General features: G+C 62.6%; 1 protein-coding gene across 5 annotated transcripts in view; it reads left to right on the top strand.

The window, feature by feature from the left end:
- Nucleotides 1–12,547, top strand: part of NACC2 (NACC family member 2) — a 74,463-nt gene extending 61,916 nt beyond the window's left edge. For all 5 annotated transcript variants that reach the window (XM_059926035.1, XM_059926034.1, XM_059926031.1 and 2 more), the window contains 4 exons: nt 4,346–4,510; nt 5,624–5,729; nt 6,028–6,125; nt 7,594–12,547. In XM_059926035.1, coding sequence (XP_059782018.1) covers nt 4,346–4,510; nt 5,624–5,729; nt 6,028–6,125; nt 7,594–8,099 — 875 coding nt within the window. In that variant the 3' untranslated portion in view covers nt 8,100–12,547. The remainder of the gene's footprint in view (nt 1–4,345; nt 4,511–5,623; nt 5,730–6,027; nt 6,126–7,593) is intronic.
- Nucleotides 12,548–25,275: the final 12,728 nt, after the last annotated feature.

Here is a 25,275-nt window from a genome sequence, read left to right as displayed (position 1 = left end):
GGATTTGGGGACGGGAACAGGGGCCCTTTGGGCCTTCCTGGACATGACAGCATCCTGTGGTCGGGCGTCTTGGTGTGTGTTGCCCAAGGAGAGGGTCCAGCAATTTCTTCAGATTCCCAGTCTTTGACCCTCAGGAGGTTAAGGAAGTTCAGGACTGAGATCAATGTGACCCTCCTGGTTTCCCTCCTTCCATTCATTCTTTTTTTTTTTTTTTTTTGGCTGCGTTGGGTCTTGGTTGCTGTGTGCGGGCTTTCTCTAGTTGCGGCAAGCGGGGGCTACTCTTTGTTGCGGTGCGCGGGCTTCTCATTGCGGTGGCTTCTCTTGTTGCGGAGCACGGGCTCTAGGCGCACGGGCTTCAGTAGTTGTGGCACGTGGGCTCAGCACTTGTGGCTCACGGGCTTAGTTGCTCCACGGCATGTGGGATATTCCCAGATCAGGGCTCGAACCCGTGTCCCCCTGCGTTGGCAGGTGGATTCTTAACCACTGTGCCACCCGGGAAGTCCCCCGTTCATTCTTTTAAAAAGAAAATTTTTTTTTATGGTGGTAGAGTGTAGCTAATATAAGATTTACTGTTAAGACCACTTCTGAGTGCACAGAATCAGGTACATGCACATTATGCCACCATCACCACCATCACCTCCAGAACTTTCTCATCTTCCCAAACTGTCCCCACTCGACACTTGCTCCCCTCCCCCCGCCCCAGCCCCAGGCCCCACCGTCCACTTCCTGCCTCCATGGGTTTGACTCCTTTAGGGACCTCACACGAGTGGGTCCTGCAGGCTGTGTCCGTCCGTGTCGGGCTCACCTCCCTTGCGTGATGTCTCCCCTGTTTGGGTTCAGGCAGGTGTCATGGTGGGGGCAGCAGGACCCTGAAGGCACAGCCTGGACCCCTCCTCCTCTCCAGCTAGAGACCCTGCAGGGCCCACCATGCACCCTGTGAACACACTGGTGTTTTCTTCGGCTCTTGTGGTCTGAGGGAAGCTTCTGCCTGCCTCTATCCCTGCTGCCCGTTTGCCCAGATTAGCTGCTGTTCCAGATCGTTCCATCGGGACCTTTACGACCGTGACTCACCTTCCCTACACACAGAGCGATTGCTCACCCCCCGATACAAACAGCTAATTGCTTTCACGCGCTTCTCTTCAAATTTCACGGGGCCTAAATATTTGGAGCCCACGATCCTAGAAACCAACATTATAAAGGGTTATAACCGGGGCCGTTGATGATACAGGCGGCCGCCCCGGTCCTGGGGCAGCAGGAGGCCGCCGGGTCCCCCGGTGCTCAGGGAGACCTGGGTGTGATCCGAGGGATCTCTGCAGGCTGCTACACCCCTGCCCACAGCCCACCGAGGGGTCTCCCATCACCCTTGCCGTCAGGCACTGGAGTGACCCCGCCAGAGGCCGCCAAGGAGACTGGAGGGGCCCCGTCACTATGTCCTGGTGCACAGACTCTCCTGGGTTTCCAGAACCTCTTGTAACTCGACACCCCTCCCTAGAAGGAGGGCGCTGGAAGCTTGGGCCGTGGTGGGTAATTTGGGGCTGGGGAGGGACGGGGGCACATGAAGCAATTCGGAACACCTTTCCAGATGAGCCACCACTCTGTTGAGGGTATTTTTAGCCGGCGCAGTATCCGGCACATGGCAAAGCAGAAATAGAAGTGGCTCTTTTGGTTCTTCTGGATCTGACAGCCTCTGGCTCTTGGGGAGCCGTGCTGGGGCTGGGGGGGCGGGGTGGTGGGCGTGCGGAGTGCAGACAACTTCTGCTGTTTGGAGAAACATTGTGGCCGAGGAGTTGTAGATGGGGATTATTTCTGCTGGTGAGCGCTCTTTATGTAAATGCCACGGCGCCAGCGTTGGCGCCCTGCTCCGGAGTCTGCGAGTGTAATCACAGCAGGCTTGGGGGGGGGGGAGGGGGGCGGGGCGGGCCGGGTAATTATGTTTTAAAATATCATCCGGGTTGTTTTTCCTGTGCTCCCTGAGCCCCTGGGTAATTCCGGGTTTGGAAGATTCTGGCGGCTCTCTGCCTATCTGCCCCCAGCCCCTGCCAGCGTTCCCCAAACATGCCAGGTGGGAGATGCTGCCCGACCCCCCTGAGCGGCCACCCTTCTGACTTCTGCCCTGAGCTGTGCTGCAGCCTCACCCAGGGCTTGGCTGATTCAGGAAAACTCCCTCCTTTGACTTGGAACTGGCCGCCGCCAGGCCGAAGGCACCGTGTGCCACCCTCGTCCTGTGCGTGCTGGCAGGTGCCTCCCTAGGAACGGCTGAGCCCTGTGGGGACGGGGAGGGGTGGCCTGGGGGTCCCCTGGTGGGGACTGGGGCTGACTCCGGAGCGGGTGATTCCAGACCCTGGCGGGGTGAGCTAGAGCAACAGGTGGGTCCCCAACCCATCCTCGGGGCTGGAACTGACCATCCTGCCTTCTCCCACGGGACTCGCCCTGTGGTTTGGGGGGTGCTGGCCCTTCAGGGACTGGGCAGCCCTGATCTTTCCCCCACAAGAGCTTGGTGCAGAGATAACTAGGGGCTAATTCATGCTCACACTGTACCAGGTCTGGGGCTTGGGCACCCTTGTTTGCCAACCTCCCCCTCCTGAAGGGCTTCCAGGTCCTTCTCCCGATCCCCGCCTGGCCTCCCCCAGACTTAGGTGCCTCTGCTGAATTTCCCTGTGACCCCAAGGGAGTGTCACAGTGCAGAGGGGATGGGACACTGGCCAGCCCAAGGGGCTGCCTCTGACCATCTTGGAGTGGCCTCGAGACCTCCCCAACAGTCTCTGCCACTGAGCCCCTGCCCTGAGCCTGCTGGAGGAGAGCTTCCAGCCCAGCCTTGCCCTCTGGGTGTCTGAGCCCTGGGAGGTTTTACAAGCCGCGCTCTCCCCCCACCACAGTGGTCACTGAGGCTGCTAATGAGAGCCGTCGTCCTCAGCAAGGAAAACCCAACCCCGAGTGGCCATCAGAGCAGCCCGGAGCCTTTCCGACCTGCAGACCCTGCCTGGGTGCCCGCGTGACGGGGGGGCGACGGGGGGGCGGGCCCTGGGGCCTTCACCTGCGGGCCTTGCTGCTCAGCTAGGTGTGTGGCGTGGGCCCGCCCTGGAGCAGCTGTGATTTCTCAACAACGACAGCTGCCGGGAGCAGGTGGCCTTCCCAGGAGTGGCCCAGGATCGCCATGTGCTGGGGACACAGAGGAGGGAGGCCGTGCCCCTGCCCTGTGTCTGGCCGGGATGGCTTGAGTGTGGGCCGCAGGGTGAGGGGTGCTGGACGGATGGCCGTGTGTGAGCCTGAACGGGGAGGCCGGCCTGCGGTGGAGCGCGGCCGGGTACGGGCCTCCAGCTGACCCTGCAGCGGGAGCCGGGCCTGTGGTGCTGCCCGGGCTGCTGGCGCCGGGCAGGAAAATGAGGAGGGGGCGGGGGGCAGGCGCGGGGCGGGAAGTGGGGGCCTGCCTGTAGGGTCTTGGGGCGCCGAGCCTGGTGAGGCGGGGTCCTGCCCACCATGGGGGCCTCCACGTGGCCGCTGCCCTCACCCAGCCTGGCCGCCCGCTGAACCCTCTGGGCTGGGCGCTCCCTGCGAGCAGGGGACAGGCCCTCGGCCTCCCAGCACCTGGGGAGGCACCTGGGTGTGCTGGGTGCCCAGCAAGTGCCCGATAGACTAGCCTCCCACCATGAGCCCGAGAGGGAACCCCCGGCCCAGCCTTGAGCCCCTCCAGAGGGCCCGTGGGTAGGTGGGTGGTTAGGAGGCCAGGGGGCGGGGATGAGGCCGAGACGGTCCTCTGCTTGGTGTCCTGTGCGTGGTGCTTGCGCTCAGGGTGCGACACGGGGACGTCAGAGGGGGCCTCCCCCACTCCCCACCCCCGCCGCCCCATCATAGCTGCAGGTGCTGGCGTGCCTGGGGGTCCCTGATGACCCCCAGTAGTGGTTTGTCAGGAACATTCCCAGACGGCCCGGAGGCCTGGAGCCGGCGTGGAGACAGCGTTGGCGCTGCCCGGCTGTGCCACCGCCTGGCTTTACTGTTGGCGAATATTGATGGAGCTGCTCTTGGCCAGGAATAATGCATGGTGCAGCCTCTGGGGGCGGGGTGCCCACGTGCGGGGGGCTGCGTCCCCCCCACCTGTAGAACAGGGCTGCTGTGAGGAGACAGGCTGGGGAGCGGTTGACAGTACAGGTCTATTCCCCTCCCCCGCTCTGTCCTTCCTCTGCCCGGTCCCCTTCGCGGGCCACTCCCTCCCTGCCCCCACCCCCAGCCCTGAGCCCTCATTCCTGCTCGCCCTGCAGGCCTCAGCCTGCTGGACACCCCCCCGGGCCTGGGTGGGCAGGAGGGGAGATCTGCTGTGTCCCTGACCGGGTGGCCTCTGGGCCCACAGTGCAAGAGAAGCCAGAGCCCGTGCCGCTGGAAAGCCGTTCCTGCGTCCTCATCCGCCGCGACCTGGTGGCCCTGCCCGCCAGCCTCATCAGCCAGATCGGGTACCGCTGCCACCCCAAGCTCTACTCCGAGGGGGACCCCGGCGAGAAGCTGGAGCTGGTGGCAGGTGAGGCCTCCCCCCACCCTGTCTGTTGTATGCAGCTGCCCCGCCTGTGTTTTTTCTTCGGAGCTATGAACAACGGACTCATCACCAGTCAAAAAAAAAAAAAAAAAAAAGAACATCTTAAGTTTCCTCTAATTTCCTTTCAGAAGAAAGTGTCATTAAGAGGAGTTATTCAATTGAATTAATTTAGCATTTTAATTGAATCCCCTGGGCTGGTCGTGCTTCTGATTGGCAGGGGCTGCAATCATGATTGTGTTTTAATTTAGGTCGCGGATAAAACCAAGTCCCGTACAGTTTACTAGCGCCCCCACCCCCACCCCCACCCCCAGCTCCCCAAGTGTCCAACTGCCTCGTTCGAGGGGTAATGACCAGAGCTTCCAGACGGCAGCTCCCAGGCAGCAATGGACTTGTTCATGTTTTCCAATGAGGAGATTCAGTACGTGCGCTGTAGAAAGTCAGATCGTAGGCAAAGGCCCAGATGAGGCCCTGCAGGCTCCCGAGCGGGGCGGCATGTCCTTGCCCTTCAGTGTTCTTCACGCCGGCTGACTCTTGCGGAAGCTCCTCTCTCCACGGGCAGCGTCCAGGGGAAACGGAGGCTCCTGTCGTCCCTGTCCTTGGTTGGCCTGAGCCCTGGTGGGGACCCGGCCTGGCCAGACTGCGGGGCTCACTGGTCCCGTCTCTGCCCCGGGCTGGCTCTTCCCTCCCGGCACCGGGAGCTGCAGCCCGACCTCCATGACTCCAGCTCCCGTCACTGCCCGCGGCGGCTCTTTGGTGTTCAGGGAGGACTGAGGCAAGATGAGTGTTTCCCAAACCCAAACGCAGGTCATCAGCTCCAGGCAATCCCCTCGAGGCTGGGAGGGCAGTTTGGGGACAGCCCTTTGAAGCATGTGACCAAGGCTGCCTGCTTCTGGTGACAGGGCCCCAGTGCAGCGAGGAAGGCCTGGAGCGTTGTTCCCCAGCCCCTCGGGGTCCCAGGCCTGGAGGGGGGCTGCCCCATACCCTCCCCCACCGACCCCCTCACCCGTGGTCCGCCCGTCCTGGCCCCAGCAGCCCCTGGGCTGCCCGTGGCCCTGGGTCTGGGGTTGAGGGCCTCCCTTTTGTGTCTGGCGGCCGCAGGCTCTGGCGTCTACATCACGCGCGGGCAGCTGATGAACTGCCACCTCTGCGCAGGGGTGAAGCACAAGGTTCTGCTGCGGCGCCTCCTCGCCACCTTCTTCGACAGGTAGGTCCCCCGCGGGCCCTGCGGTCTCTAGAATCTTCTCTAGACAAGGCCGTGCGTCCAGGGTCCCCCACCTTCCCGACCTCACAGGTGTCAGCCCGAGGCCATCGGCCAGACCTGGGTCTAGGGAGGGCTTGTGGACCCCCCCACAAAGTGAAGAACCACACCGGCTCCACGTCACTGTTGGTGGGGGGGGCTCCTTTCCCTAAGGGGCGGCGGGGCATGCAGGCAGGGACCCCGTTCCCGTGCGTCCCCTCCAGCCGGCAGCCTCACGCTGCCCCCCTTACTGTCCCCCCGCCAGGAACACGCTGGCCAACAGCTGTGGCACGGGCATCCGCTCGTCCACCAGTGACCCGAGCCGCAAGCCGCTGGACAGCCGCGTCCTGAACGCTGTGAAACGTAAGAGGAGGACTGGGGTCTCGGGGGTGGGGAGGCGTCTCAAGGAGCTCCAGGAGCCCCCAGGCCCTTGGATGTCAGCCTGGGAAAGGTGGCTTCTCCCCAGGAGCAAGCCGGGCCGCAGGGTCGAGGGGGAGAAAAGAGCAGCTCGCGGGGGCCCGGTCTCGAGGTGTTAACATTCTTGGTAGGGTTCCAAGCGTGATGAATTCAGCTGCGAAACTATTTTAATATGTGAAATAGATCTAATTTTCCTTTTGGAACAAAACCGCTTATTTACATTTTGGGGTTATTTTGAGCCTTTGCCATCTGCTTGGCCCGCTTCTGCCTCCCGCTGCTGGGCCCGTGGGGGCGGAGTGTGGTCCATCTCGGTGGCAGACCGCCGCCCCCGTCCCCCCCGCACCCCCCGGACGAGGAGGAAGCCACCGGTGCCCGGCACGAGCCAGTGCAGCCAAGAGCACGTCCTCCTGTAGCTGTCGGCACGCGAAACACTGTCTTAGTTTTCTTGCTTAAAAAATCTCTCTTGTGAGGCTAATTCTGTTTTAGAGCAAAGAGGGGCCTTTGCAGCCAGTAATCGCATCCCAAAGCATGGGTGGGGTGCTGGCAGGGGCTCTGGGAAGATGCCGAGAGGGGGTGCAGCTGGCGCTGCCCCAGAGCAGGGCTCACAGTGGAAGGGGCTCACCCTGGGGGACCCGCCTCTGGGTTCCGTGCTGTTCGGAGAGCTGGATCTTGTGTCTTCTGGAGGAGAAGCGGGGAGAGGGCGTATTGTTATTACTGCTGCTGCTGATGCCACTGCTGGGCTGGGGTCTCCGGGCCGGGGACTGGGCTGAAGACAGGTGTCAGCCGGCCCCCGCCTCACTCCTTGCCAGCCCTTTGATCGGGCCCAGAGAGACCCGAGCCTCACAGCTGAGTGGGTGCCCAGGCCCTGCCCCGATTCCCACTCCACCAGGGCAGGGATTCTATCAGGCTTGTCTGACCAAGGATGCAAGGTGGGTGGGACAGAGTGGGGAAGCGAGGCCCAGAGATGGGGGCCCACCCAAGGCCACACTGCCAGGCAGTGGTCAGGAGGAGCCAGAGCCCCCTGGGCCCTCTGTGCTCCTGCTAGAGCCGCAGGCTGGGGTCCTGTTTGCTCTGACTGCCCCTCCCCTGAAGGTTCCCCCAGGCTGTCCCAGAGGAGCAGGGCGGGGCCTCCAGCAGCGAGAAGGGTGACCGCTGGTCTTCAGGCTGACCCAGGAGAGGCCTCGGTGGCCCTGTGGTCTCCCGTGCCAGAGGGGAGCAAGGTGGAGGAGACCCTGGAGGTCCCTGGCCTGCCCCACTGGCCCCGCGGTGGCCTCTCCAGCCCAGAGTGCTCTGCCCCCTGGCTTGTCCAGGGCATCTCAGTCCCACGGCCCCTCAGGAGGCGGAGGGCCGGCATCGTGGGACTCCTGCGGGTGGGTGGCCGCTCACGCCACCTCCCGGCGCCCTGTCCTTGCAGTGTACTGTCAGAACTTCGCCCCCAGCTTCAAGGAGAGCGAGATGAACGTGATCGCCGCGGACATGTGCACCAACGCCCGCCGCGTCCGCAAGCGCTGGCTGCCCAAGATCAAGTCCATGCTGCCCGAGGGCGTGGAGATGTACCGCACGGTCATGGGCTCCTCGGCCGCCAGCGCGCCCCTGGACCCCGAGTTCCCGCCCGCCGCCGCGCAGGTGTTTGAGCAGCGCATCTACGCCGAGCGGCGGGGTGATGCCGCCAGCATTGTGGCCCTGAGAACTGACGCCGTGAATGTCGACCTGGGCGCCTCCACCAACCCCACCTTCGAGGCCGGCTCGGAGGCCGACGGCGCCGGCCCGGTCGTCCAGGAGGTGGCCGCGGCCGAGCCGCTGCCCGCCGAGGGCCAGACCCCCCCGCAGCCCTTCGAGCAGGGCAGCGCCAGCAGCAGCCGGCCCGCGACGCCGGCCGCAGGGAGGAGACCGGAGGGCCCGTACGCGGGGACCTTGTAGGAGCCCGAGGCCGGACCGGGCGCCGAGGCGGGTACTGAAGCTGCTTGCATGCGTTACTAATACAGACAAATGTGATCAAGCCACTTACCTACTGAACTGCTACTGTTGCCTGAAAAAAATGTGATTTTTATTCTGCTTGTATTTAAAATTCATGAAGGAAACAAATGCATTCGTTATACTGTAAACGATTAGGCCCCTGGCGACCTAGTTGCGAGGAAGGTCCCGGGGCTCCTTTTTGATATTCAAGAGGTTAGTCTCCACGTTGTAGCTTTCCCTCCCCCTGTGCGGGGAGGGGGCGAGAGGCCGCCAGACCCTGGTGCCCGGCCTCCTGCCCCCACGGCTCCCTCTGCCTGGGGCGAAGCCAGGGGCCTGTGGGGCGGGAGCATGTGTCTCGGGACCCTCGTTCCTTTCCCATGGGGATCCCCCCACTCCTCCGGGACCACGGGCCAGGGCTGGGCCCCCAGGGGCCAAACTCCTTGTTCTCCCTTCTTCCTGAGACTCGGGGCTCAGGCCCGCCGGGTCCGCCGTGCGTGTGGGGTGTGGGTGTGTGTGCGGAGCGTGTGTGAGCGTATGCGGGGGCGGTGGTGACGGCACAGTGGTGGGCCGGGCTGGTCACTGCGGGTGGTGGAAGCGATCTTGGCTGCGTCTGCTCTCCTGCCCCGCGCCCGTGGGGTCTCCCCGACCCCTGAGGCTCCACGGACCCTCGGTCCACGTGGGACCCAGGGCCTGGGCCGCCGGCCCCAGCACCTGCTGGCTCCAGCCCGGCCACCCGCCCACCATCCTGTGAGGTGGGGCCCCTGCCCCGGGGCAGCCCACGCAGTCTGCAGCCACGTTGGGTTTATGTTTGTTTGTTTATTTGTTTTCGTCTTAATTCAGATCTATTTCATGTATGGTTTGGAAACTTTCAGACCCAAAAGAGCAAAAAAATTAGGATTGGGGTCCCTGCCCCCACCCACTACGGCTTGGGGGTGGGTCCACCTGGATACCGTGTCCCCCAGCCCCCCGGCCAGGTCCCACTCACCTCCTGTGGAAGTGCAGCCAGGGTGTGTTCCGGAGGAAGGGAGCCGGGGGCCGGGCTGGGGCTGGAGCCAGGCCCCTCGGTGCTGGGCTCCCCCATACGCGCTCCGAGCCCTGGGGTATGTGCGCCTCTGACGTTGTGGGTGGGTGGTGGGCACAGGCCTGAGCTGGGGCGGTTTGCAGGTGCACGGGTTCTGGAATGCGTGGCGGGGGCGTGGAAGTGTTGGTTTGAGGCTGGAAAGCTCACTGTGAAGTTTAATTGCTGTTTGCGGGGAGGGGCGCAGGCTTGTGCGGAGTGCTCGTGTCCGGACGTCCAGGGGCTGCCTTCCCTCGAGTCCCAGACAGCCCCCAGGCCTGGCCAGAGGCACACCCCACCCCCAGACTTGAGCAGACCTGCTGCTTCCCCCCCTCTCGTCCCCCTGTCAAGCAGGTGTGGCTCAACCCCCCTGACCCGCAAAGTTGAGCTGTCCTAGTGGGTCCCAGCGGGGGGCAGCCTGGGGGGCAGGGCAGGGGGCTTAGGCACTCTCCCCCCCGGGCTCCTAGTCCTGCTGACTGCGGCCCTCCCTTGTGGAGGGCCCTTGGGGGAGACCTTGGGCGGGAATGCCTTCCAGCCAGGCCAGACACGTGCCTGCCCTCCAGAGAGCGCTGGTGGCTCCGGGCCGGCGTCGGGGGACCCTGGGTGGGCACGTGGCGCAGGGAGGGCCGAGCCCTGTGGTCCCGGCCCCGAGGGGCTGCAGCTCCTTCCTGCTGGGGCTTTGGACCAACCACCTGGCCCAGAGGCGGGCCTCCTCTGTCTCAGGCCCAGGTGGGGTTGGAGCTGGCAGGGCACCCCCCAGGCCCACAGCCCACCAGGGGCCAGGACCAAGTCCTCCTGGAGTTGGGAGGAGGCCACACCCCCTAAGCTGTCAGGAGGCTGCGGGGCGGGGCGTGGTGGGTGAGGCAGACCCCACCGTCCCCTCTCCAGACAAGGTCCCTTCATCTGTCCCTGCCCCACGTTTGCACTTTCATTCCACCATCCTGGGGACCTTCGGGGGCTGGCTGCCCGTCCTGGCTGTTGACAGACGGGCTCGCTCTTCCCCTCTCCTCCACTCCAAGGTGGGCACGGCCCTCACCCGAGGCCAGGACAAGGAGGGGTGCCGCTGGTCCAGCGGGGGAGGCGGGGACCTCCCAGAGATGGCCTCACCGCCGCTCAGGCTAGCACAATGTCCCGTGATCTCTGTCCTTTAATTGTTTATAATCGCCGTCTGTTTTGTTGTTCTGGGTAAGGAAGGCAAGAGCTACAGGTGAAACTTTAATAATAATCAAATGTGAATGGGTTCTGAGCTCTCCCTGCGCCCCGGGCGGGCCAGGCCAAGCGTTTTGCACTAATGTGTCCCGCGGTGGACGTGGGTCGAGAGCGTTGCAGACGGGCGTGGCTGATGATTGTATCTGCCGGGGCGCTCCCTCTGCGTCCTGAATGTTCCTCGGGGTGGGCGGCGGCGGGCCTGGGCTCGGAGGGGCCTTCCAGAGTGCCTTAGCATCTTTTGATCATTTTTCCCAAGGAAAACCAATTAAGAGAACCGGACCCTCCCCCTCCTCTGTTTACAAGACGACTAATTCCTGTCCTGTGAGCATGATCCTGACTCACCCAGATCCTGTAGACCGAGAGACAAGCCACTCAGTATTTATGAGATGTCTGCACCTTTATCCCTAAGCTTGACTATTAGCAATACGCATATAACTACATAGAGTCTATTATATAGAGCTAAGTCCTATCAGCGCCTTTGGAGGAGAGGAGGACTGGGCCGGTCCCAGCGGCTGTGGTGGGCGGCTGGCCTGGGCTCCAGCGGCTGCACGCCCTCTCCTGCCCTCCCCGGCGGCCGGGACGTGCCAGGGAAGCAGCTGGGACGAGTGCAAAGGTCCAGGAGAAGGGACCGGGAGATGCGACATACTGTGAGCTCGGTGGGGCCGCCCGCCTGGCCGGCGGCCTCGGTACTTGAATCCCATCTTGCTTTCTGCACTGTGTCTGGTCTCGCCCAGAGTCCTCTGTGGTTGCTTAACCTTGCACTTGATTCGATCGGCTTTCCTTGCCCCTGAATGTGGACGAGAGGCGAGGGGAGAGGTCTCTGAGGTGCAGCCCTTGGCCCCTGCCCGCTGCCCCGGAGCCGGGCCTGTTTCTCCTCCGTGAAAATGCATTCCTCGGCGGCCTTAGAGGAAGGAGGAAGGCAGAGAGAGGCTCGGCCTGGGAGGGGTCTGCTGTGTGCCCGGCCCTGACCTGTCCCCGTTTGACGGCCGGAACCTCCAACACTGGCCCCGTGCGTGCCACCCTAGCCGTTGACGGCTTAGATGCCCCTCCAGTGGGTTTATCTTTATGGAAATATCTTGCTGCAAGTAGAAAAAGGCCTGTGGCCCATTAACCAACTGAAAACTCAGAGAAAACCTCTCTTTGCCTCTGCCAGCAGTAAATCCTAAACACAGAATTGAGAGTTCAGAGCCGTCTTGAGCTTTAACTACTGTTTCCAAATGTTGCTGCTGCATAAATTTGTCATTATGTCATCCAGCCAGCTCCGGGCGTGTCACCCGCCGGTGGCCGGAGACCATGGGGGGCTCGGTACAAGGTGTTTCTAACATAGCAAGGGCTTCTGGGTTTTGTTTGTTTGTTTGTTTTGTTTATTTGAGAAAAACGGAAAGGAAAATGAGGCAGCATCTAAAGCATTCAGATTGGACAACCTGCTTGAATTCTGATCAATGCTTCATTGTTAGCGTTTTGCACATGATTGTAATTTTTATGTCAAAAGAAGCCAAAACTTGCAATACTATTTTTAGCAGACAAAAAAATAAAAGAACTAAATATAAAATGTATAAATATTTTTGACTTGAACATTTGGATGGCACTGGGTGCAAATAGACCATTCATCCTTTGGACGGAATGTTTGGGAAAAAAGAGACTTTTAAAAAGGAGACGGTTGCTGTGAAGAGCCCGTGGAGGGGTTATGTAGTACTGTAACTCACGACTGTTAAAAATAAATCAGTAAATTGTCCTGTGCTGTATAAAGGAGGCCTGTTTCACAGTAACACTGAGTTCCATTTCAGCCGCAGAAGAGGCTGGCTCTTTTTTTTTTTTTTTTCTTTTTCTTTCTTTTCTTTTTTTTTTTTTTTGTTTTTTGGAGAAGAAGGAGGAAACCTCTGTTTGCTCCTCCTGCACCTCCCTCTCTTCCGTGCTGCTAGTTGGCAGAGTCTATAGACTGTTGCTTTTTCGCCACGGCTGACACCGTATCATAACTCAGAAGACACATCGTCCGCCAGCGACCAGGAAACCGAGGGCTTGCAGTGCGCTCAGAGCCGTTTCAGGAGGTGAAATCCGTTACAAACAAACAAAAGGATGTGATCGTTCATTGTAAAGCGCTTTGTAAAATTCACATTTACAGAATAATAAAGTCAGTTCAAACCCAGGTTGCCTGCATCTTGCTCGCCCAGTGGCGTTGGGGGGGGCGACACTGAGAAGCCAGGGAGGGGGTGGGCTGTTGGGAGCAGGGTTACCCTCGGGACCCAGGAGCCCTGGGCGGGGGAAAGGCCATCCCCAGGCTCGCCCACACCTGACCCACTTACCTCCCCCTCCCCCCAGTATCTTACAAGGGAAGGGGGCTGGTGGGTAGGATGTCCTTCAGGTCCAGTGCCTGGGGGAGGGCCCTGAGCTCCGGGTGAACTGGCGAGGCTCTCCTTTTCTTTTTCTTGTCTGCAAACTGGGGCCTCCACCTCACCTGGCTCACCTGCCTGCCACTCCCGGTGTGCGGCTGCCTCCCTCCCCTTCCCTCCCCTGCGCCTGGGCTAGGTCTGCCCCCAGGTGGATGGAGGGGGAATTGCACATGGCCGGAGCAGGTCACCTGGCTCGACTGGGGGGCCCCGGGGCCAGGCCAGGCCACCCCATCCCCTGACCATCTCTGGAACCGTCCCTCCAGGCCAGCCTAGGGCTGGGGTTCTCTGATTCAAGCCTGGCAGCTCTGTCCCCCCCTGCACTCCTCTGCTGTACCCACAGGACCTTTCTGGGCTCCCCTGGGCCCCGGTGGGCGAGGCCTTGCATCAATGTGTCCCACAGACACGGGTCAGGTCTCGGGCCCTCACGCGCGATTCCGACGCTCGGACACCTGGGTGAGGGGCTCCTCATCTCTCTCCTGCGAGGTCTTGTCCAGAAGGCTCACCTCTGACCTGCTTCTCAAAGCACCCCCGGCCTCTCCCGCTTTCTCAGGCTTTGTAGCAGCTGCTCTGCCCAAGCTAGGGATGGATTTATTTGCTCACTTGTTTATCTTGCCTCCCCTAGGGGCAGGGGTCTGTAGGTCTGCTTCGTGTGACTTTCCCAGAAGGGGGTCCCCTGGAGCCGTGGCCAGCATGGAGCAGAGTCTAAAATGGGTGGGCGTGGTTTCCAGATGGGCCCCTGCGGCAGTGGGTCTGCTGGTTTGGGGTCGCCCTGAGCCGCCCCCTCCTTCAGGGGCCACATCACACACAGGGGCCAGCCTGGGGAGAGCCAGGCGCGCCCGCCGACCCCAGTGCCGAGCCCCGATGGGTGAGCGCTTCAGGTCCTGTTTTCAGAGCTGTGCCCTGATGCCTGGAGCCCAGCTCACCCGCCAGCTTGGCCTGTACAAGCCCCTCCCCCTTCCTGCCCGGGACCTCAAAGCTGTTAGATCGGTGGATTCCAGGTCACCCACCTGGGCTGGTGGAGACACCCAACCTTGGGGCCACAGGCTGCACCCCTGGAAGGCCCCCAAACGCCATCATAAGCCTCCAAATGCCCCCACTCAGGCGGGCCCCGAGCCCCCGGCGGCGGGAAGACCTGGGGCCCGGGGTGGGGGTGGGGAGGTGGGTATCGTGAGGAAGGGCTCCGCTCTGAACCCAGGAGTCCTGCCGGGTTCTTCTGGCTCCAGGCGCCCAGCCCAGCCCAGCCCCTTTCTCCGTGCGAGCCTCCCGGTGTCCTAGGAGGAGGGGATTCGGGCACCTGCCAGCCTGGCTCTGATCCCTCCAGCCTCCGTCCTTCAGCCGGCCTCCCTGCCCTTGTAGCCTCCACAGAAACTGGCTGAGGCATCAGAACCTTTGCATCCCACTCCTTTGTCCTGCTCTGGGAAGGGGTGCGGAGTCAGCAGGACCCGGAGGCTCTGCCGGGAGCCCTTTGTCCTCGGGAACAAAGGGTCAGAGCCCGGTGGGGGTGGGGTCCTGAGCCCGCGGGGGAGGGGCGCCCCCGTCCACACCCTGAGAGTCTGAGCCAGAGGCCGGGTGAGGGCCTGGCCAGCGCAGGGGTGACCACCGTCATGCCCACGCCTGACCCTGATGGACAAACTGAGTGCTGTGTCCTTCACGACCCCCTGGATGGGCACCGGCGCTCCCTAGATGGGGAGACTGAGGCACCCCATGCCATGCTGGCAGCAGCCCAGCTTGGGGGCATCCTGACCTGTTGCCGGCGAGGCTTGGGAGGTCAGTTATGGTTCTGGGTTATGTCCAGTCCATCAGGAGGCCAGCCAAGAGGGTCTACTCGGAAGTAGACACAGACGTTTGTCAAGGCACCACTGGGGGGTCTTCACCTGTCAAGGGAAGGAGGCGGGAGCAGGTTAGGGCCCCGCGTCAGGAAGGGTGGGCGGGCAGGGCAGGAGGGATGGCGCCTGCCTCTCTGTGCTGCCCCGGGGCGCCCAGCTCTGAGACCTTTCGGCCACCTGGGCCCCCCCCACACAGGTCCGGGCACACGGGAGGTGGGAGAGGAGCAGAAGGTGGATTCGGTGACTGACGTTGTGTCAACAGGACTCCTGCTGTGACAGAGTGCGGGGTTCAGACCACGAGGTCATCTCCCCCCTCGGGCCCGGCTGCTTGGGCTTCCCTGGGGTGTCTGTGGCCAGTGGCCGGGCCTGAGGGGTCTGTCCTGGGGTGGTGCTGGGGGTCCCGTCCGGACGCAAAGCCCACCCCGCCCTCGGGAAGCGGGCCTCGCTGAGCAGAGAAGCAGCCGAGGGGAAGCTGGTCCCAGCCTCCTGGGACCGTAATTTACTAACAGCTCCAGACAGACAAGTGGGGCTGGGAGATGGATGGCGCATTGCCTCGCGGGGAGGGGCGCGGAGGCCCCAGTTTCCAGGAAAGGCAGCCTGATTCTCCAGGGAGGGCGGTCAGGGGTAGGGAGGGGAGAGGCCTTGACCAGGCCGGGGCAGAGCCCACCTGCCCTGGGCTCTGGGCCTCAGTTTCCCCTCCTGCCTGAGGGCGGGGCTGGCCCAGGTGTGTGGCTCTGTCCTGGTTCCATCAGGTAAGGACAGAGTGGCCCTGGGGAGGAGCCAGCCAGGTTTGCCCCGTGGCCTCCCCGCGGTTGGGCTGGTTCCTGGTAGCACAGGGCCCCTTGCGCAGGGCAGCTAGGGCGCCCCACCAGCAGGCAGCTCTCCTGGCCCAGGAAGTTCCAGGGCGCCCCGCACCGGTACCCCAGACAGGCCCCGGCTGCTGGTAAGCCATCCCCTCTCTGGCCCTCACTCCGCTCAGGCCCTTGGCCTCCCTCCCCTGGGGCAGGGGCAGGGACAGAGACAGAGGTCATGGCGCCCAGCCGGGGGGCTGCACTCGGGAAGGGGGGGAGGGGAAGTCACTCCTAATGGTAGGTGTTCAAAGCTGGCCCCCGGGGAAGGATTTCCTAGGCAGTCCCCCTGGGGACAGCCCCTGAGGCAGGAGTGGGGAACTTGACCTCCAGAGGACCTGCGGTCTGGGTCTCCTTCCTGAGCTGTCTCCGACCAGCATGCCTCGGGCCTCACGGGGGTGGAGGGAGCTTGACCCCGGCTAACCTCTGCCCGATCACAGCCCGTACAGGGCCTCACTGGAGTCCCACCACAGTCCTGTGAGGTGATCCAACTATAGCCCCATTTTTCAGACGGGGAAACTGAGGCTCAGAGAAGTTTATGAAGTCACCCGGACATAGCTGGAAGGGGGAAAAGCCAGCGTTTGAACCAGGCCCCTGCCTGGGCTGACCTCACTGACCATGCCCCTGGGCAGCACCCCCTGGCTGAGGGGAGGAAGCGTCCCCAGGCTGGCAGGTTGGGTGGGCTCAGCCGGGACCAGCAGAGGGTGGTCCGGCTCCTCCCACCACCAGGTGCCACCTGTCCATCCGCCTCTCCAGTCAGACCACGGCGTGCACGGCCTGAGCCTCGGCCCCACCACAAGGGGGGTCCTCGGCCCTCCCTCTGAGGTGACTAAGGGCTCTTGAGAAAGAGGAGCGTCACGGGGACAGGAGCCGGCTCGCGGCCCGGCCCACTCGGGACACCTGTGGGGGGTGAGGGCCCAGAGCTGAAGTCCCCTGCCCTGGGCGCCTGCCCACCTGGGGCTGGTGGGAGCAGGGGAGGGGCAGGGTCCCCAGCAGTGGTCCCAGACTTTTGCTGCAGGCCACACATCCTTGCCCGCTCCTCTAGGCTGGGGTCCCGGGAGCCCCCGGCGCGGGCGGGGGGTGGTGCACCCCTCTCACCAACACCGGGGCTCGACGGGGGGTTTCAACTTTCGCCAGATCGGTTAGGCTGCAAACCACACTCTGCTCGCTCTAAAACTCTCGGGTGTCGGCCCCGTTCATGTCTGCTGGCCACCGACCGACCCCCGACTTTGGTGAGGTGTCTCCCACCCCTCTGCCCATTTTCTGAAGGGGGGGTTACCTTGTCCTTGTGCATCCGAGGAGCCCTCGTGTAAAGGCCTGCTGGCCCACCCCCAGCCAGCTGTGTTCTCTTGGGGGCGGGGGGCGGGGGGCGGGTGATGGCCAAACAGAGGCTCTGAACTTTTATATCCACTCGCCTTGGGGTCCTCCCCCACCCAGGACGGCAGAAACGTGCCGGGCGGCTTCCTCCCAGACTCAGATTCCGGCCATCCCAGTCTGCTGAGCTGGGGGCCCTTCAGGTGGGAGGGAGGACCAGGCACCCCAAGGCCCATCCTCTGGGGAAGGGTCTCCCCACTGGGCTGCTGACTACGGCAGCAGGATTTACTGCAGGGCTGGGGCCCCACCGCCTTACTTACATGGCTGCACTAGAGCTGGTTCTGTAGACCCGGAGCTGCCTGCCGGAGGTGAGTGGAGGGCCGGCTGGTCCCGGGGAGGGGCTGCTCCAGACCCATCTTAGTGTCACCACAGGCTGATCCACCGGTGGGGGCTTTGCAGGGACCTCGGGAGGCATGAGCCCTCTCCTCCTGCAGGACAGGCCCGAGGAGACCACAGGGTCGAGGGCCAGGGAGGGCGTCTGGACCTTGACTCAGAGGGACATGGCGCCCCTCTGCCCCAGGGTGTGGGGCAGCTCCGTCTCAGCTGGGACCCTGCGCAGACGCCTGCACCCATATTCTACTTTCAGTTTCTGGGATCGGAGCTGAAGTCCCGGAAGGGAGCCTGGGGCCTCAGCTGAGGGTCAGCAGGGATGCTTTGAGGGCAGCCCTGCATCTGTTACAGAACTCTGGACCCTGAGCAATCCCTCTGGTGGGGGCCCTGAGGGCTGCCACTCAGCCCCCAGGGCCCCCATCAGTTCCATGGGGTCCCCAAATCCACAAGTTACCCTGTCCCGGACAAGGAAACGATCACCTACACTCACACTCCCCCGTTACACCTAGCAGACTGGAGCCTGAGGCCTGCAGAGGGGCGTGGCCGTAGCACACAGCTGGCCAGCTGTGTGGGAAGGAGGCCCATGCCCTTGACCCCTGCCCTGCCCCGTGGAAGCCCACAGAGCCCCTGCCGGCCACACCAGGCGTCCAACCCCGAGGTCTGTTAGCAGGGGGGGCGAGCGAAGGGGCTGCCTCAGGGCACCTGCGCCACAAGGCACCCCATCCCTGTGACGAGGGACACGGGGTGGGGAGCTGGGCGGGAAGGGTGGCCCTGGGCCAAAACAGACTCTAACCCTCGGGGAGGGGCTCCGGGCCTTGGACTGGCCCACCCAAGTTGGGGAGAAATGAAGCCCGCTGAGGGGCGGGGTGAGGGAGCAGGATGGGGAGGTCGGGGCTGGTAAGGGCCCCTCGGCTCAGGGACTGGCTGCGGGGCTCCCGGGAGCTACAGAGGGCCGTGGAGCTCGGCGCTGGGCTGTCACTTGGGGTCAGGACCTCCACCTGCCCCTCCTGCAGACCCAGAGGCAGTCTGAGCTGGAGCTGACTCGGCGCCCGGCTCTGCGGCCTCCCCAGTGCTGGGGGTCCCGGGAACCCCTCCGGAGGGGAAGGGAGTCACGAGCAATGGGCAGAGCAGAGCGGGGACTGGCCTCGGCAAGGCGGCCTGGCTGAGGGGCGGGGACAGTGGATCACTCGGACCCCACCCGACCGGACCCCGCCCGACCGTGCTGAAATTCAGATAGGCCGGGGCGTGGCTGCAGACCCACTCCGAGCGGGAGCACAGAAGTGATTAGGCCTAAAAGCTCGGGCCATTTAGCTTTTACACGATTGGCATCGAGGCCCGCGGTGCCCTCTGCTTTTTGCTGTTTGATTATACATTGGTGCTCAAAATACTGTTCCTGGAATGGAAATCAATTTGATTAGAGAGCAGTCAATTACCGTGAGGACGAGGCTGCCATCCAGCTCGGCAAAGCACGGGGAACTCTCCGAGGAAATGCCCACGGGGCAGGGGGGCTCCAGGAGGGAGGGGGCGGGGTGGGGGCAGGGCTGGCCTCCCCGGGGGCACCCCAGCCCCGCCCAGCACCCCGGGTTGGGAGGGGTGGAGGGGTCCCGAGCTCACTCCCTGCTTGGCCTTGGTCAGCGCTCGGTTTTCTCCTCCGTAAAATGGAATCGTGCTGATGCCGCCTCTCAGGGTTTGGGGGCCTCAAAGGGCCACGCTCACAGGGTGCACATTGGTGCCTGGTGCACGGTGCACGGTGTATGTGAAGTGAATGCTGGCCCGGGGGGTTCTGTGAGGGCAAAGCAGAAATTCAGCTCCCAGCGCACACACGCTCAGAGCCCTGAGGGGTTTCAGCTGGTGATTCTGTACCAAGAATCCAGGGAGAGCCAGCCTCCCGCAGAGGCTGGGTCTGGGCTATTCTGGGGTCCAGGCCCTCTCGGGCCTGTGTCTGGCCTCCACTTACTCCTGCGTCAGACATGAGCTGTGCCTGTGTCGGGGGTGGCCCGGCAGGGGGTGGCCCGGCAGGGGGTGGCCCGGAGCTCCCCGGGTAGGCCTGGCAAGGTGTGGGCGCCCCCAGGACCTGCCCAGGCCTCCACCAGACCTTGCAGTGCCTCTGTGCTGATCTCAAGGTGCCTGATGGAGGGGACAGAATGGGGACAGGAGATTTGCTCCGTCCATCCCCCCGGCCGGACGTCCTCGTGCAGTGAACAACCTGAAGACAGGTACACTTCGGCCCTGCACTCGGGAGCCAGATGGGCCTGTGACAGGGTCCCAGCTCCATCCTCTGGCTGGGGAACTTTCTAAGTCACTTGTGTGAGGTTTTGTAAAATAGAGAGAACAGTTTCTATCTTGCTGGGGTGTCGTGGAAATTAGAAATCACCCCTCCACTCAGTATGTATAGAGCCTCTACTCGGTGCACCAAACTCAGTGGCTGGTGCCTGGCAGTTGCCCCCGGACAGGAGCTCCAGTGTTCACGGTTTCGCTGGCCAAGGGGGACGCAGGGTCCACTGGGGGCACCAGCCCGGCACGTTCAAGAACAAGAGGCTAGCGCTCTGCAGGCGCACAGGGACTGTGGCCCCCGCGTCAGGGCCACGTGCAGAGGGCCTTCCACGCGGCGGATACCACCCCCTCCTCACTCTTCCTCACACGCCCGAGAGAGAGAGAGGTGATGGCTTCCCTTTAACAGATGGGAGAATCCAAGGCTGCCAGAGCCTGGCTCCAGTCTCACGGCTGGTGACGCAGAAGAGGTGCAGCCAAAGTGGAAAACAGCCTGGCAGTTCCTCAAAACGCCGAACATAGAATCGCCATGTGACCCAGGAATTCCGCTCCAAGGCTTACACCCCAAACACTTGAAGACAGATGTTTAAACAAAATTGCACACCGTTGTTCACTGCAGCATGTTCACAGTAACCAAAAGTAGAAACAAGCCACCTGTCCATCAACAGATGAAGGATGAACAAAATGTGGTCCCTCCACAAGATGGAATAGTATTCAACCATAAAAAAGAACGAAGGGCTGATTCACGCTACCCCGTGGATGAACCTTGAACACATGATGCTGAGTCAAGGAAGCCGGGCACAATATTGTATGATTCCATTTGTATGAAATGCCCAGGATAGGCAAAGCAGATCAGTGGTTGCCAGGGGCCAAGGGAGGGAGGGAAGGATGCGAGTGACTGCTTGATGGGTACAGGGTCTCATTCTGGGGGGAAATGTTCTGAAACTAGATAGTGGTGTTGATTGCACAACATCATAAGGAATGTACTTAATGCCACTGAATTGTTCAGTTTACTATGGTTAAAAATGGTAATTTTTATGTTTTGTGTATTTTATTTATCACAATTAAAAAAAAAAAATCCTCATGGCCAGTGAGTGACGGAGCTGAGATGGGAAACTGAGTCAGGCTGGCCCGGGTATCACCCTCCACCCAACACACCCCGGACTAGGGGCCCACCTCGCAGGTGGGGCGCCTCACGAGTGCAGGTGGGGGTCCTGTCGACCCCAGGGGACGCTGTGACCAGGGGGACAGTGGGTTACTTTGCTTCCCAGGCGGGCAGCCCAGTGGAGGTGGGATGTGCTTCTGCACTAATTGAGCTCGTGTCTGATGAGAAGTCTGCTCTGCCAGAGCTTCAGGGTCAAAGCAAAGGGCTGAAGGTGACTGGCCCACGCAGGGGGACACTGTTATCACGGGAGGAGCCAGGAAGGGGACGTGTGCTGCAGTCCGGGGCTGGCCCAGGGCATTCTGATCCCAGGAGGGGCTACCTGACCCCCTTCCAGACCAGGGGTGACCGGGACGCAGTTGGGGGGCTTCCAGGGCAACTTCTAGAAACGTGAGGGGGCAGGCAGGCCAGCCAGGCAGCAGGGGAAGGGGAGGAGGGACTGCAGAGTCCGCAGTGGGCCCACCCCCGAAGCCCACGTCCACCCGTGGACCTCAGGCCCCCAAACTGCGAGAGGAAGCGGCTCCCATCCCCCCAAGCCCCTCAGCCACCCCGGACGTGAGTGTCTTGTCCCCTTTACGGAGGGGTCTAAGCCACATGGATGTTTGGAGGAGAAGCCAAGACCCGACCCAGGGCTCTGAGTCCAGCGCCCACGGACACCCATAACAAGTCCCAGAGACACCCTGGCACTTGTGAGGGAGGGGCAGAGGGTCCGTGGGCGACCTGGACAGTGGCCGTGGGTCGGGAAAGGCTTCCTGCTGGCAGTGCCCCAGAGTGGCTCCGAAGGAGGTGAGGGCAAAGGCACGGCCTGAACAAAGATGGGGCCCAGATCCAGCCGCTCTGGGTCGGTGGCCGAGTGAGCCTCAGCCCTGGAGAGACGGGAGGCTCCTGCGGCCTTGAATGCTGGGCCTGCGACATCCGTCTCTCCCGGCAGACTCCTCAGCTGGCTCCGGGGGCGCCGTGCCACCCGCGGGCCAGCCTGGGCGGGAGGAGGGCCCGCCCCCAGGAGTGGCAGTTGTGCTGTCAATCCCAGCACCTTGGTTCACATTGCTGCCCTGAGTCGCGTGCTCCCTGCGTTTGTACTGAGAGAGCGGAGCAGACAGTGGGGCAGCAGCACTTTAAATTAAGGATTCCAGAAGCACGTTACATTTAGATTTAATAAGACAGCTATTGTTTGGAAATTAAAGACCCATTGATTATTCTCAGAGTATTGAGGGGCGGCCGTACCACGTCCAATCACTTACCGCGTTAATTGCGGGGAATCTCAGGAGGGCGTGTAGGGACCAGGGGCGGCTTTCCCATCCGGGCACCCCATGGCCCCCACTTTGCATGGGCCTCAGTTCCCGAAGCCCTGTCCCCCTGTCCTCACTCCAGAGCTGAGCACAGCTCCCGTGCTTGAGCCCCACGAGCGGCAGTTGCCACCCTTGGGCGGGCGCCATGGAATCCTCCAGAAGCAGCTCTCACTTAGTTCGTTTTGCAGGAAAGGAGACTGAGGCTCAGAGAGGGAAAGGGACTCGGTTCAGGCCCCTCTGCGTGGCTGGCTGGGACCAGGGGGCAAGGGGCGGGGAGGGGCGGGAGGGACACGCAGTGGCCAGGAGGAGATGGCCCTGGGAGGGGACCTGCGGGGGGTTGGCTGGGTGGATACGGAGCCTGGTGAGCGAAGCTTTGCTGAGCACGGGCCACTGGGGGGAGAAGGACACCCCCAGCACCTACCTCCCCTGGCTCTCCCTCCCCCTCCCCACTATCCTGCCCCCTCCGTGGGAGAGGAAGGGGCAATTCCGGGAGTACTCTCCCACCTCAGCCCCCAGAGCCCCCCACTGCCCCTCAAACGAGGGGCTGGAAGCTGCTAAGTGCCCGATGATCTCTTGTGGCCGCAATAAATCTGGTCACTTCGTCCCTCCTGAGACAGAGGGGAGGGCCCTCCGGTCTCCACACTGGAGGCAACCAGCTCTCTGACCTCCCCCAGGTTAACGCCCCGCGCCGCGTTTCCTGTAACTGGCAGCCACGCTATTAATAATCTATAATAATCTATCAGTTGGCCCTAAAAGCGAACATTTATCACCTGCTTCAGGAGGACAGGAGCGGCCTCTGTGGGTGGCCCGGAGGGGAGGCTGGGGACGCGGGACCTACCTGAGGCCTGCAGCGGGGCCGCCACTGCTGGCCGCCGGACACAAGGAGCGGGGCTTCCGGGGACAGAGTCAGGTCCAGTGTTTCCTCTATGAAAGGGGCTGATTGGCTCGGTGCTTGCCTCTCGCCCTTGGTCCCTCCAAGAAAGGACCGTGGGGTGAAGGAGCCGGAGAGCCAGGAGGGAGGCAGCTGCCCTTGGTGTCTACCAAGCAGGACCCCCGAGCAGGGGCAAGATGTGGGCTGGGGGTCTTCCCTGCAGCAAGGTGGGCGCCCCGAGCGCCTGTCACCCCTGGCTAGGGTCGCCAGATTTATCAAATGAAAATACATAACACCTTGTCAAAACTGAATTTCACACTCACAAGAAATAATTGTTTTAGTATAAGTATGTCCTATGCAGTTTTGGGACGTACCTATACTTTATACTTTAAAAGATCATTGTTTATTTGAAATTCAGATGTAACTGGGTATTCTGCATTTTATCTGGCTCCTCCTGGGCAGGAACGCCCGTCTCTGTGCTGCTAGCCCTTCACTCCCTGTGGTCTGGCCTCCCAGCCTCCCCTTCTGTCTTTCTCTCCCTCCTCCTCTGCTCCGCACTCCACCGCCCACCCCACATTGGAGTCCCACACCCTCCGGGGTCCCCCATCCCTCCAACACCGCCAAGGAGGCTAGTGCTCGGACGGGATCCCAGGCAGTCTGCGGGCGGCAGAGCCACTCCACACCCGGACACACACACACACACACACACACACACACACACGGGCTGGAACACTCAGGGAGACTGAGGCCCCCAGGCACCCCCCAGCGCGGGGTGGGGGGGGCAGCGGGCACCCACCCACCCACCGTGCAGTGCCATGGGGGCCGTGGTGGAGAGTGGTGAAGGCAGATCCTGGGACCCAGAGGGTCTGCTCTAATTCCTTCCCAGGGCGGGGTGGTCAGCCCACCCCCGCCAGGGAGCCCACCTGGGGGAACGCCATCACAGGGATCCAAGGCCCCCAGATCTCTCCCAGGTGCCCACGGTGATGCCCGGCCCCGCAGCCCAGGCTGGCCCCGCCCTCGGTCTCTGCCTGCTGGGGATCTGCCGTGGGCACTGCTCCCTTCTTCTGTTTAACCAGCGAGCTTTCAGCTGGGAAACTGTCGTCCGCAGTCTGCAAACAGCCCTTCCCGCCCCCCCGAGCCGCCTGCCAAGCGCCGCCAGCCGCCAGCTTGGCTTACAGTCGGCTCACGCAAGCTGCCCGGCCTGGCACCGGGCTCCCGCCGGGCTCCCTGGGGGGCTGGCTGGGGAGGGCTGTCCCCACTGCACTCGGGGCCCTGCAGCCTCACGACGGAGCTCCAGCCCCCCGTGTCCCCCCAGGGGCCTCTTCAGTCCCTAAGGCCCCACAGGCCCAGGAGGAATCCGGGACCACCTCCCTCGCTGGGAGACAGCATAGGAGGAATTCCAGAACTACGGGGAGACGGTAAATCTGGGGAGCGCTGAGGAGCAGGTGTCACCGAGCCTTGGGGACAGGCTGCCTCTTGAGGTCAGCCCTGCGCCAGGGCCCCAGTCCCTCCAGCAGCCCTGGTCTGCTCTCGGGTCCCCTCCACTGGCCCCTGGTGGCCGATCAGGGTCACAAGCACCTGGGGTTCTCTTGGGTGTCCCTTTCCCTGTGCAGACACTGATACCAGGACCCACTTTGGCCAGAGGAAGGGGTGCAGTCCCGGGACCCTTCTCATCGGGTGCCCAGGCCGACCACTCCTGTGCTGAAGGGGCTTTCCCCATCCTTTTGGGAAAGGTGCGGCCTCCATGCCCGAGTTGGACCCAGGCGCTTGCTGGCAGGGCAGCCTCTGGGGTCCCAGAGCCCGGGCCCCACTGGCTCCCCTGGTGCCCAGACCACACCTGGTCCTGCAGACCCCGTCTCCCCAGACCCTCTGCTGGCAGGAGCTTTGGGGCCCCACTGGAGCCCCCCAGGAGCCCCGCGGCAGCTCTCAGGCTCAGTCTTCAGAAATGAGTTGCACAATTTAAAATTAATAATCGTGCTGTCTCGTGGCCTCATAATTAAGTGTCTGTTCATCCCGATTATTGTCAGAGAGTGATTTGTTGCTCTCTGGGCAATAAAAATCAACCTGCTTTAGGCAGGAGCCTGGGGCAGCCGGTACCCCCACCCCCAGCTGCAGCCAGGAGCCCAGAGGAGGGGCCGGTGCCCACCTCTCTGGCTGGGGGACCCTCGGCCTTGGCTCCGAGGTGACATTTGGGGGCAGGGGGTGGGGAACTGCAGGGGCTCAGGGTTCAACGAGAGAGTGTGGGTGGCTCCAGGTGTGCCCCCGATTGTGCACACGCGTGGGAACAGGTCATATTAAGACGGAAAGGCAGGGACTTCCCTGGCGGTCCAGTGGTTAGGACTCCACGCTTCCACTGCAGGGGGCACGGGTTCAATCCCTGGTCGGGGAGCTAAGATCCTACGTGCCGCGTGGCGCAAAAAATAATTTTAAAAATCTAAAAAAAAAAAAAAAGAAGACAGAAGGGTGGCTTTTGGGGCTGGGGAAGGTGCTGCAGGTGGGGTGCAGATGGGGGT

Source organism: Balaenoptera ricei, chromosome 6 (genome assembly GCF_028023285.1).
Source record: "Balaenoptera ricei isolate mBalRic1 chromosome 6, mBalRic1.hap2, whole genome shotgun sequence".
In the NCBI taxonomy this organism is placed as follows: Eukaryota; Metazoa; Chordata; class Mammalia; order Artiodactyla; family Balaenopteridae; genus Balaenoptera; species Balaenoptera ricei.
This window is presented reverse-complemented; position numbering and strand designations above follow the sequence as displayed.